The sequence below is a fragment of the Triturus cristatus genome, chromosome 9, assembly GCF_964204655.1.
Source record: "Triturus cristatus chromosome 9, aTriCri1.1, whole genome shotgun sequence".
NCBI classification, from domain to species: Eukaryota; Metazoa; Chordata; class Amphibia; order Caudata; family Salamandridae; genus Triturus; species Triturus cristatus.
In genome coordinates, this window is record NC_140592.1 from 424568113 (window position 1) to 424582312 (window position 14200).

General features: G+C 41.2%; 1 protein-coding gene across 1 annotated transcript in view; it reads left to right on the forward strand.

Annotated features, from left to right (window-relative positions):
• Positions 1 to 14200, forward strand: part of LOC146798084 (cytochrome P450 2G1-like) — a 624994-nt gene that overhangs the window by 374593 nt on the left and 236201 nt on the right. Inside the window, exon 5 of the mRNA XM_085625301.1 lies at positions 7198 to 7374. Coding sequence (XP_085481427.1) covers positions 7198 to 7374 — 177 coding nt within the window. The remainder of the gene's footprint in view (positions 1 to 7197; positions 7375 to 14200) is intronic.

Genomic DNA, 14200 nt, shown 5'->3' on the forward strand with positions numbered 1-14200 from the left:
CTCAATTCCACTAGTGGCAATGATAATTTTAATAACTGGATTGAGTCATCGCTAGACCTGGTCCTCCCTAAAAAGCAGATTCATAACACTGTTGGAACTAACAGAACAGCGAGGTACTCCCCCAAACTCAGTGAGCGTAAACAAATCTGTAAAACATTGGTAAGAATATGGAGAAAGGATTTCTCCCCTGTGAATAATTGAAATACATGGAAGCCAATGAAATGTATAAAGGAGAAACTAAATCTGCACAAGCTTCATATTATGAAGATAGAATTACTTTGGAATCTAATTCTCCTCATGAATTGTTTTGCATTGCAAAAAAGCTCCTTAAACCATCTCCACCTCCTGCTATTTTTGGTGATGCTTCCTCTTGTTGCAATAAACTGGCAGTTTTTTTCAATAAAATCCAAGACAGTTATACCTCCTTACCCCAGGCGGCTAGCCAGAGGAGCTCATTATCTTTGAACAGCATGCCTCAGGTCAGTGAGCACTTTCTGGAGGAAATTTTTGCGATTAACCCAGAGTCACTACGAAGTATTTCCGCTCTGGTAAAATCTAGCTTGCCTAGAGACTCAGCAACCCCCATCATTCTGAACAGACTTCTTGAAAAAGTCTCCCCAGTGATATTGGAGCTGATTAATGCCTTGATCTTGTCTGGAGTGGTCCCTTCCCCATGGAAATGTGCCATGGTGAAAGCGCTGCTAAAAAAACGAGTCTGGATCCTGATCGCCTGGAGATGTTTTGTCCCATTTCACTTCTTCCAGGGATCAGTAAGATTGTTGAGAAGCCTGTTAACTCAGCTCTTTTGACATTTTTGCAGTCTCATAGTCACCTTCACTCCTCACAGACTGGATTTTGACCCCAATAGGGTACTGAAACTGCCCTCCTAGCAGTAGTCGAAGAGTACATGAGAATCTTAGATGGCAGAGGTTCTGCAGCCATCATCCTCTTGGATCTCAGGGAAGCCTTCGACACTGTTAACCACCACACTTTGGTCCAGAGACTTAGAGGTGTGGAGTGATTGGGCGGCCTTAAAGTGGCTGCAATCCTTTCTGGAAGATAGGCCATTCCAGGTTTTTGAAGGAGACGCTATTTCGAAACATATGTCTCTCAAGTGTGGTGTCCCGCAGGGGTAATCTCTGAGCCCCACTTTGTTTAATGTTTACTTGAGGCCACTTGCAGAGATAGTGAGGCTGTTTGGGATCCAGATTGTCACCTACGCTGATGATACACAACTCGTTGTTGCCCTTAATCACTCCTATAATTCTTTACCTGGTCTAGGCTCTTGTTTGGAGAAGGTTGCAAAGTGGATCGAGCATTCATACCTGAAACTGAATCAAGATAAGACGGAGCTTATGCTCCTAGGTAATTCTCTCACTTTTAATGTAGGAATGTTATGGCCAGTCTGTCTTGGTCCAGCTCCTACTCCTAAGAACCAGATTAAAAGTCTGGCCGTCTGGCTTGATTGCAACCTGAATTTTAGGAAGCAGGCCTTGAAACTGGCGGCTAGGTGTTATGGAATCCTTAGGATGCTGCGAAAATTTCTCCCTCTTCTATCTATTCTTGCCAGGGACTTATGGTCCAGGCATTAATTCTCTCTCTACATATAAACCACAATATCCACGGGTCTATTCATACAAACCACTGAATTGATGTGTGTTAGAGCCTACATAGGAGCTAAGGACACTGCAACCTATACACCTCTTTACAGGCTATAAAGAAATATCTTTAAAAAGGACGGATTCCCATCACTCATCATTGGTGACATGCTTCATCATCTGGGTCTCCTCCTATTAACACGATAGTGTCACTAAGGGCTGCAACCCTTTCAGAAGGAACGGGGAGCTCACAGTTGTTTTTATGCTATTCAGAATTTGGCGGTATAACATGCTATGTGCGATCAGTTCGTGTAGGAGTGATGAGTGCAGTGCAAAATAGTGAAAAGTAGTGAGTTAAAATTGAACAGTGAGAGAGAAAAACTTTAATTGGTACGTCTCCTTGCTCAAACTTAAAAACGGTGCAATAACAGTTTTCAACAAATAACTGTCTATGAGTAGAAACTAGGGGTCAACATGTTTCAGAGAGAAAGGATATATTCATCCTAGGCCTTCTTCAGGAGAACATAAATATTGCTACTGCATTAGCAAAAAAAACAATATAAATAAGAAATGGTTGGCAACAGATACAACCTAGTCACCTGTTTTCAGAGATATACGAGTTCTATGCAAATGACGGATTGCTGTTAGCATCTGAAAAGAATAAAAGAATGGTCCACATGTAAGGATTGTCACAACTTCAATGGGACTCATGAGCTCAACACATCAAATCGGTATATAGTGACCCGTTTAATAGACATCTATGTTCTTTTTTATTTTATAATTACGTGTTTTCATGCTTACCCGTATTGCACGAGAAAAAGATCTCACCTCGCCTGGCAACGGCTCAGGAAAAGGAGGCACCACTCTGTGAGAAAACATAGGAAAGAACAGGACATGTTCATGATAACCTTGTTATCTCTTACCCTCATTTGTCTACTGTTAAAAAGGAGCACCAAGCATACACACGACACATGGAACCATGACTGTAAAAATTCTAACTAATACTCTGGGAGTGTTCCTATATATAATGCTGTGGACCTTGGAGAGATGTTTGCACAGGTAATCTCCAATGCTCATCTACACTTTGTTTAACAAGGAGACCCAGTTTGAATGCTGTCCTTTCCTTCCTGTTGATGTAATACTCCGGCCATTATGCTAAAAGCCTCCTACTGCTTATTCACGTGCCCGATTACCCGTTTTACAACTGCTGTGTTTAACACATGCATACCGGCATAATATAGCACACTCGTCAGCGGTGGCTCAGCAAGAACACCAATAGGCTCGAGCACACTCCCGCACACAACTAATCTGGCAGTAAGTGTCCTAGACATACCAAACTTGTAACAAATGGTCATCAGACACCTTACTGTGTATCCGGATAAGGACATCTAAGCAATTGGAGCCCAAATCCCGGACCACGCCAAGATTCTAAAAGATAATAATAATCTGGCAAAGGCACCAATAGCTATGACTCGCCAGAACAAATCATACTCTTACGAGGAAACAAACTCTCAGAATCGGAATTAACCATGCTTATGCAAAAATACCCAACAGGAATATTCCCCACATGCAGACGCTCAAAACATATAGCTCACACAACAATTGCCACTCACCTGTCCGTTGGTACCTCTGGCATTTCATTAAGCCGTATGGGGGATACCAAATGCCAGGTGACTCCATTTTTAAAAAGGTGATCTCAGAACGTCACGCCCAGTGTATTGGGCAGGACGAATCATGTGACTTGCTTGAGACTGTCGTGTTAAGGATCATGGGACTGGTTTGTTCTGTCGAGTCATAGCTATAGGTGCCTCCGCCAGCTTATTATTGTCCTTATCCGGATATACAGTAAGGTGTCCAATGACTAGTTGTTACAGGTTTGGCATGTTTGGACACTTACTGCCAGATTGGTTGTGTGCTGGAGAGTGCTGAAGCTTATTGGTCTTCTTGCTGAGCCACCGCTGATGAGTGTGCTATATTATGCCGGTATGCATGTGTTAAACACGGCAGTTGTAAAACGTGTAATCGGGCACGGGAATAAGCAGTAGGAGGCTTTTAGCATCATGGCCGTTTAACAGAGTATGACATCAATAGGAAGGAAAGGAGAGCATTCAAACTGGGTCTCCTTGTTAAACAAAGTGTAGATGAGCATTGGAGATTACCTGTGCAGACAACTCTCCAAGGTCCACAGCATTATAGATAGGAACACTCCCAGAGTATTAGTTAGCATTTTTACAGTCATGGTTCCATGTGTCGTGTGTGTACGTGGTTCTCCTTTTTAACAGTAGACAAATGAGGGTAAGAGATAACAAGGTTATCATGAACATGTTCTGTTCTTTCCTATGTTTTCTCACAGTGCGGTGCCTCCTTTTCCTGAGCCGTTGCCAGGCGAGGTCAGATCTTTTTCTCGTGCAATACGGGTAAGCATGAAAACACGTAATTATAAAATAAAAAAGAACATAGATGTCGATTAAACGGGTCACTATATACCGATTTGATGTGTTGAGCTCATGAGTCCCATTGAAGTTATGGCAATCCTTACATGTGGGCCATTCTTTTATTCTTTTCAGATGCTAACAGCAATCCGTCATTTGCAGAGAACTTGTATATCCCTGAAAACAGGTGACTAGGTTGTATCTGTTGCCAACCATTTCTTATTTATATTGGTTTTTCACTAATGCACTAGTAATATTTATGTGGGCCTGAAGAAGGCCTAGGATGAATTTATCCTATCTGGCTGAAACATGTTGACCCCTAGTTTTTACTCATAGGCAGTTATTTGTTGAAAACTGTCATTGCACAGTTTTTAAGTTTGAGCAATGAGAGACACCAATTAAAGTTTTTATCTCTCACTGTTCAATTTTAACTCACTACTTTACACTATTCTGCACTGCACTCATCACTTCTACACAAACTGTTTGCTCACATCTGTAGGATCGCACATAGCATGTTACACCGCCAAATTCTGAATAGTATAAAAACATCTGTGAGCTCCCCTTTCCTTCTGGAAGGGTTGCAGCCCTTAGTGACTCTAGCGTGTTACTAGGAGGAGACCCAGATGATGAAGCATGTCACCAATGGTGAGTGATGGGAATCCGTCCCTTTTAAAGATATTTCTTTATAGCCTGTAAAGAGGTGTATAGGTTGCGGTGTCTTTAGGTCCTATGTAGGCTCCAACACACATCAATTCAGTGGTTTGTATGAATAGACCCGTGAATATTGTGGTTTGTATGTAGCATGTGAATGGGGAATATATCCACGCCAGATCTTTAAAGATTCTCTCAGACCCTTTCTCTACATTTTAGTGTTTCTTATTAATTCTCTCTCCTCTTGACTATGCAAATGCTCTCTACTTAGGAGCTCCTCGTGCTACCATCACCAAGCTAATGACTGTGCAAAACTGCGCAGCATGTTTGCTCCTTCGGATACTGAATCGCCAATCAGCGAAACCAGCTCTTACCACCCTCCACTGGCTCCCCATACAGGAGAGAATTAAGGTTAAGGATCTCTGTATGCACACAAGACATTAGCTGGGAAGGGACCACGTATCAATTGGTCCATTATCTTGCCCCACTGCTCGAACAGGGGCTTGCGTTCGGACAATCGCCGTCTTGCCGTAGTTCCTAGAATAAAAAAGGCAAGAAGTGGTGGCCGTCTGTTCTCCTATAATGCTGCCAGGTTGTGGAATACCCTCCCTCTCCACATTTGTCTTGCACTCAGTTATTTGGCTTTTCGGAAATCCCTCAAAACATGGCTTTTTCCTTAATGTTGCTTAGTGATTTTCACTGCTTGTGCTGCTATTAGCGTTGGGATGCCCTTGGGTAGCTACGGGCTTAAGAAATGTTTTATTCATTCATTCATTCATTGTGAGGGGTCCATATTCTCTTTAGGAATTAAACAGGTCATGGCACCTTGGAAGGAGCCACGAGAAACCCCATCATTATCAAAAAAGGTATATAAAAGTAAGAGATAGGGAAGAAGTTGTTTAGAAAAATGACTATAAAATTCAATAGTAAAGCCAACTGGGCCAGGAGCTTTCCCTCTACATAAGACAGAGACTGCATGAGATATCTCTGAGAGTGAAATATCAGTTTCTAACGTATTGAAATTAATATGATGGGAGGGAGGAGAAGAAATAGATTGAAAATAGGTAGTCAAATCTAATTCTGTAGGTTGTGTTTCTGAACAATATAATGTGGTATAAAAATTAACAAATTCATATAAAATATATTTATCCTTAAAGATTGAAGTCCCTGCATATTTTCGGATAGACTCAATTTTGGTTCTATCTTTTCTCATTTTTAAATAATTTGCAAGCAATTTCTCCATCTTGTTTTAAACACCATAACGAGCACTGCTTTTCAACAAGAAATTGGAAGCAGTATTCAAAATTAACCTATTAAAATGAAGTGTAGCTTTGATTAATTGTGTTAAAGAGTTGTCAATCTTAGAGTGATAATAGGCATGCTCCAAAGATTTCAAGTTTGCAAGTAATTGGTCAGATTGGGATTGCATAAACATTTTAAACAAGTTTAGCGCTGGAATGTAAACTGATAAAAAAATGATTTCGCATTGCTTTGAGTCTCGTTTGTTATGCAAACAAGGCATAAAATCTTAGTAAATCTCCTCCGTGGTTGAGCATTTTAAAGAGTGGTGCTGTACTACAGGACTTTGTAAGGTCTTTCAGAAGAGATAACAATATATTGTTTTGTAAAGTGATTTCTGCACCCATTCATCCATCCTTTGACTGAGATCTGCCTTCACTCACAACCCATGAACACAACAATGTAGATTCATAAATCAATCAATTTTCAGTTATTTAAAAAAACAGAACTATTACCCAGTACTAGTTCTATATAAGAACAATCTGCTTTGGAATTCACTTTTAATCTAGAATTTCTAGGTTAGTGATATTTAGCAATACAACAGAGCTCCTTCCATATAATTATTGATTTATCTGAGTAAATATGCTAGAAAAAGCATCACAACCTATGATGACGGATTTAACTGAGATACAAAAATATAGCAAACCTTGCCTAATATCTTGCAAGCCATCCCTGACCAGTGGAGTGGTGCTATTGCAATGTGTGCTTTTTGAGTTTTATGAAGAATGGTTAAAGACCTGAGGTTAGTCATCTATTGTTTATGTTGTGTTCCAGTATCTGTCACGGGAGAAGCTTAAATATTTTAATGAATAACGTGTAGGTGCTTTCAGAATTGTACATTAACCTTCTCAATGTGGCATGAAAGTTTAGCATTCCTACTCGGCACTCCAGAAGATGGTCTATACAGTACAATGCTTGATTGTAACATATTATAAACATATTGGTTCAGTAATAGATATTGCAACTATAACCTAAGGTAATTCAACTTTAAGATTAAATGTGATAAGTCCAACTTTACTTTATAAATTCTATTTTTAGTCCTTGTATGTTCTTTCAGGAGTTATTCCTTTTAGTATTAATCTACCTCCAAAACTACAAAAACAATCCCCATTGCGTCCATTCTGGTTCAATAAATATGTGCAGAAAATATCTTATATCATTATATGTTTTAACAATAAATGGAAAAAGAGCAAAAACGTTTATGTTTACCTTCACAGATGTATGATATGTTCCCTGGAGCCATGTACTACCTGCCTGGACCTCACAACAGAATATTCAAAAATTTCTTGAAACTTGAAAATATTCTCCAGGAGCAAGTGAAATTGCATCAGGAGACACTGGACAGTAACTGCCCCCGGGACTTTATTGACTGTTTCCTCATCAGAATGGAGCAGGTAATAGTATTGTCTTCAGAACGTACAGCACAAATTTACACGCTAGTCTTATGGCTTGAAGTAAAGGGGCAATTTTACAATGAGTTCATGCAACTAAAAAAAAAAAGCTACTGTGCTGCATTGCATGATAGGAGAGAGTATAACAGTGCCATATCTATTAATATATGGTACAGTTTTCTTTCTTCATTTAAGCACTTTAGGCTTCTTTATATCAACGCACACACCCTTGCTCCACAGGTGTGTGCCTGATGACAAGCATCAGTATTGTCATGGAAGAAAACCCTTCTATTACAAAATACTATGCTTAAACATTGATAAATCATCTTCTAACTGAATGCAAAATTTAAAAAGAATTTGGGAAAATAAAACTTTTCTCACCTTTTACTGTGCCTCATGGATGCATTATATATTGATACAAATTCCTGTCTACTTTTGTTTTTGTGATTGCATCAAAAAACGTCTGGTTGCATGGGAAATTCAATGTGCCATTCTTGGCCCAAAGTAGAGCTTAGTGTTACTTTGTGTTGCTTTAGGGCTGTTTTTCAGCACAAAACAAACCCAAAGAGTCAACACTTTGGGGCCAATTCTGATCTGGGTCGGAAAGCACTCCGACCGAGTCGGATCCGGAGTGTTTTCCGACAGTCCGACCGAGCGAGTACGATGCGCACGTATGCTGTCGGACTCGGTTTGGTCGGACTCCTATAGAAGTCAATGGGAGCCAGTTATACGACGCGTACATGCGCTCCCATTGACTGAATGGGTATGTCTCGAACAAGTGCACCCCCTACAGTGGGTACACATCGGTGCCATCCGCACCATACATGCCATAGGTCTCCCCCTGTGTGCGAGTCGTACGGCTGCAGGAGTCGGGGGGTCCGACACGGACACCTGAAGTCCGACTCCGGGAGCTTTTGCGAGCCAGACACTCCGGCTCGCACAGGCTGTCCGACATGTGCATCGTACTGGCTCGGTCGTGAATCGCATGCATTGCACGCCACGGTTAGCTTACGACCGAGACGTACGGAGCGGTTCGAACCCGGAAACAACTCGGTCGGTGAATTTTATGTAGCTTGCATCATACTGGCTCGCTCGTACAGCTGTAGGAGTCGGCCGGAAATCACGCGCACGGCTTGTAGTTTTTCCGGCTGGATCGCCTTCGGTGCCCTTCCGACCCGGATCAGAATCGGCCCCATAGTGGCAGTATGCATAGTGTTTATGAAGCAAACCTGCCACAAAGTGTTAGTAAGTCTGCCCCATAGTTAAATTTGCTTTCTTAACAATAATGCTGTTTATCCAACCTTGTGATATATTTTAATTTTTTTTATTTTTTTTTTATTCAGTGGTACAGTGACGAAACAAACGTTTCTACATATCGTAAATAAGTAAATACATAGGGGCCTATTACGATGGAGGTCGGAAAGCCTTCGACCTTTGATCGGAGGATCTACGACTCCCATCGTTGGTTTCAATTCTGATCGGCTAATTATGTATCAGCCTGTCAGAATTGAAACCAACCAGTCATTCCGGCAGGCTTCCGATGGGCTCAAGGAGCCCCTCGGCCAGTCGAAACTGGCTCGTAATCCCAAAGGGCAGACCTTATCTGCCCTTGGAAATATGATGCACGATTTCTGGCATGGTTTACATGCTGACTTGTCCGACATGGAAACCATGTCAGAAAGAATGTTTGAGGGCCCCCAGTGAGGCACTTGTCTGTGCGGCCTCCAGTTGGGATGGAAGCATGAATTATGACCGGTTTACGGCAGTAATGCATGCTACCATAGGGAAATGTTGGAATGAAATCGAACAGTGTTCGGTCGTAATTTAATGAGGCTGGTAGGACCGCCAACCAGAGGTCGGTTGCTCCAGTTTACAAGATGGTGTCGGGAAGACGCAAGTCCGCCCAACATTGTAATTGCCCCCATAGTTAATCACCAGAAAGCAAATTCCATTAATAGATGGGATGCCATATAGAAGAAAGTAAGGAAAGCAGACAGCTGTTTACCTTCAACAGGCCTAGTTAACCCCTAATCAGAATCCCCACCCCTTCTGAACCTCCTTTTCGCCCCAAAATCTCCAATGGGTGCCAAAAGTCTTTTTATTGCTAGATCTCACCACAAACATCCTTTCCTGTTCCTTGACCTTGTTCATTTTCTCCCACCAGTCAGCGAAACGGGGCACAAGGTTGGACCTCTATCTTCGAGGAATATGGGGCTGAGCCACCAGCATGGCAATATACAGCAGCTTTTATATTCTTATTGGTATACCTGACATAGGGCAGGCGCCCACCAGAGCCAGCACATATGGTTTTACAGTAGTTGGATACCCTGCACATATTCTGGAAACCTATACCTACCCTCCCAAACATGGCAGAGTTTACAACAAAACCAATGTAGGTGGGCCCAGCCTCCAACTCCTACCGTTTCACACCTTAGGCACTAGTTCAGGACGTTTTGATTCAATTTATGTAAATATTAGGGGGGGTCCAAAATCACAGCCATTTTTCAGTACTTCATCCTAGGAAAATTAGCCCTCCTCAAGAAGGAAAGTTACATTCATTGGTTCTCAACCAATACTCCTTTAATAATATCACACTCTTTTCCCTGAGCCATTTTGTCAAAATCTGTACATGCAGGCCTACTTTCTCACAGGATAACAGGTATATTTTCTACTGACCTATCTTCATAATATTCGGGTTTTCTACCAAATTCAATACCAACTCCTTCTTAGTTAGCATATTTTTAGGATTGATCTTATGTAGCACATTGAGTAGAGTGCTATAAGACCACAACAGCCATCTTGTATTGTAAGTCACCAATGGCTCTATCTCACCCCATGTTTTAAATCAATTATTCTATAACAAATCACTCAGATTCGCAAATTCATTACTGCCCCATCTGGCTCAGTATCATTTCAAAAATCACATACAGGATATTCAAGATCTTATAAGACTGTGTTCTTCTCTTGAGGAGCCCGTATATGGTCTTATAACTAACTTTTTTAGGATATTTGACATGTCTAAGCAAGTCTCTAATGTGATATTCTTCCAGCATCAAACCCACAAATTTGTTCTGAAGGTGGCAAAATACAGCATTTATCTTAATGAATCTGAACATGTACTGTGCAAAATGTGCAAAATAGTACATCTTGAAGCAAAGGAGAGCTAGCCCCACTTCCTTTGTGTGTAGTATTCTCCTTGTGCTGGCATTTTTCCATAAAAAAGAAAACATCATTAACTTTATTTCAGCAAGAAATATTGAGTTATGGTGCATGGTGCTGCGTAAATAAAAAATTAAATAAAGGAAGTATGGCCATTTTAATTAAAGCACCCTGGCCCAATAGCGTAAGAAGATGTGAAAACAGATGTAGAAAAGCGATTTTCGACCTTAATCAGTAATGGTCTATAGTTCAAATCATATAGATTATTATTGTCTTCTGAAAAATAGACCCCTAAATACTGCTTAGGATGGGGCATGAACGCAGTCTCTAAACTGCAGAATAAGCTCTGCAGTGGTGCAATTGCTCATAATGGCATCAGTTTTTGCTCCATTCACCTTATACCCTCCCAGCAATTAAAAGGCTGTCAGAATATAGAGGGCTCGTCTCTGAACTTCTTCCCAAAGAGCGAGCAAAAGCATGAAGTCATTGCCATACAATTTCATCTTAGCCCTAAAAGGGACCTTCGCTTTAATAGTTGTATCATTCCAAAATGCTGTCGCCAACAGCTCAATGCAAATAGCTTAAAGAACAGGAGAGAGCACGCAACACTGGCTAGTTCTGAGTAGAACCCTCACTAAGCCTATCTCTGTAGAGTTAGTATTAGTGCTCAATTGTCTACCAGCTATAAAACTATTCTGATCCTTCTGTATTAAGTACAACACCACTTTGTTAATCCTATCCGCCAATAGTTTCATTATGATTTTATAATCTGTGTTTAAAGGGGTAATTAGATGGTAAGTGTTGAGATCAGGTGGATCATTGCCCTTTAAAAAAAAAATTAAAGACATTCCCTTGCTGGTGGGAGGGGGGGTGTTTGTCCTTAAAAATGAAATTAGCTACCACCAATAAAAAAAGTGTTCAAAACCACGGAAAAGTTCTCATAAAGTTCTGCAAGGAATCCGCCGGGCCACAAACCTTACCTCCGAACAGGCTACGGATTGCCTTCAGTGAAAGGAGGTTATCTATTATCTACATCTAAAAGAGCCGGTGTCGGAACAGGGTCTAAAAAGGAGTTTAACTGAAACAGGTTGACCTTCGGCCGTGCATTATATATATTACAAACATTTCTAAGAAAGCTGCCTTAATATCATCATCCAATTAGCAGAGTCTCCCCATTTGGGACACTAAACGTTTGTAACTGTATTGCACATAGCGCCTGCCAAGCCAAAACCTTTTCCACAAAATGACTTTCTTCATAAACCTGTTGTGAGGCCTTCTTGAGCCCACTTTTGTGCTCCATTTTAGTTTTACATTTTACACATTTTCTCAGACATCATTTTAGCTATATTATTTTTACATGTTTTGTTAGTACAGTGTTATTCTGAAAAGATGTTGTACATGGTGCTTGTTTTAGGATGCCTTTCTCACTACATAATCTGTACATTCTGTTCAAGGCTAGGAACATAGAACAATATATTTTTGTGTTTGTGTTGCCCGTTCAGAGACAGCTTCTAACATCTAGACATATCATTGCATCAGAGCTGTACCTCTAATACAGTTTGGTTTGTATTATATAAATGGTGCACCGCCATTGTAAGGGTTAGAGGAGCACTCCGGTCATGGCTGTTCTGGAATGAATGCTGTGTTTGACATGCAGCCCTGCTGATGCTGTTTTTCGATCCTGCAGAGAAGGATTGCCAATCCTACTTCAGGCCAACTCCTTGGCCATGTCATCCAGGTATGGGGGCTCAGGCGTAGGGGTAGTTATAGGTAGAATATACAGAAATCAGATTGCCATAGTTGTACTATTTATTATTTTTACCATGTTCATAATGTTGGTTACTCTGCTTTGCTTTAGCTGCCTAATAATCGCAGCTCATGCTTTCTATGCAAGACTACAATTATTTCGATAAATGTATCAAAATCCTTATTTGTATCATTCTTATGTTTACAATAGGCATGCATATGTAAACAGTGAAGGGGTTAATATCTGTTATCAGGCTTCCCTTAGGGATCAGAGTATCATGTTCAAGGATGCCAAAATCCCCTACCACCCCTGGAAGGTTAGGGGTTTGGCTGGGGCAATGTGAGCTAGCCAGAATTTGGGCTGGCAGTCTCTGGTGGTGTAGATGGACTCAGTCCCAACATTCTGAAGTTCTGTCATGCTAATATGAAGTCCTAATTTCTTTAGTGGGAACCCTTTAATATGGCACTAAAAATTGTTTATAGGTACCATATTTAACGGGTCTCCCAAGTAGTTCTTGTGTGTGTCCAAGGTGCAGTATTCACCTTCAAATGGAGACGTCTATTGTGTCAGGGATGAATCCTCCTCAACATTGTAGGAAGCATCTAGTTTTGTCTGTAGGTTGTTCAAGCTTGAACATTTAAAACGATACCACCTATAATAGAACATTTGAATGTTGAGAACTCCATTGAAGACAATTGAGCAGCAGCAGCCTATATGAACTGGTATAGGCCCACTGCTCTCACTCAAAATGTAAATGCACTAATAAACTGCCCCTGTCTTTCACTATCCCCTCCCTGACCAAAATCTGTGGAGTAGGCAAGGGAAAGTGAAAAGAATGCGGTGCTGGTGAGCACACTAGATTCTTCCCCCTTCCTGGCTCAAAGTCACTGGAGACTTGGATGGAGGGAGGGATAATGCTGCTCAGCTCCTGGGTCTCCATGCCTCAGCTGAATGAAAAAAAGCAGTTTAGCCAAGCTGGGGAGAAAAATAGGCTGACTTCAGCCCTTTTTCAGCACTCTTGCTGTGAATGTTCAACAGCTAACATCGGTGGCCCTGCTCGTGCTGTTAGCTGTCAAACAATTATGGCAACAGCAGTGGAACGAAGGCTTCAGATATTCCAATCCCCTCAGTCCCAATGCCTTTGTTTTTTTAATTAGAACATTCTGCACTCTAGGGGCGGAATGTTCTAATAGATTTAGAGCCAGCCGTAGTTGGAATATACTGCCCATTAAAGCCCGCTCCCTTGTTAAAGACTCTTGCCTTTGCTCGGGCCTTTAATGCTGACGCAGGCCTTTAATGGCAGATATAGCCTGCTAGGGCAGGCTATGAGGCTACAGTTATTTCCTCACTGTATTCCATTCATTACAATGGCAAATGTAATTGATATTCCTGCGAAATTTGAAGACCTGCTGTTGCAGCCTATGTAACATTACATGGGTTATCGAATAGAGGTGGAGATGGTACCTTTGTGGTTGAGACTCATAAAGCATATAGAACTGAAGTAATTTACTCATGGGTTTCTTTTCCAGCAGTTGATGCTAATACACAAACTTACCTGGCCAATTTAGAAATACCATTAGCATGGAACAACAAAATTGGCTCCAAGGCACCCTTCCACATGTATTACACAACATTTGACTGGGTCCCCTGAGCAGTAATGGGGCTACATGGCCAAGCTTAGCCGGTTACACACCATAACCTGGTAAAGCAGCATTGACTGCAAATGAACTTCGTCCTTCATATGATAATCTACTAAGGATATGCAGACATTTACCACAGTTTGTTATGCACATAATAACAACTACCTTGACGAGGGTTGTTCAAGCTGTCCAGCCACAGATGCTGTGCCTGCGATTAGTCCTGTAACTGTTAATGCGATCATGGAAAAGATCCCAACCAGACAGAAAGAAATTCTGTTCTGGA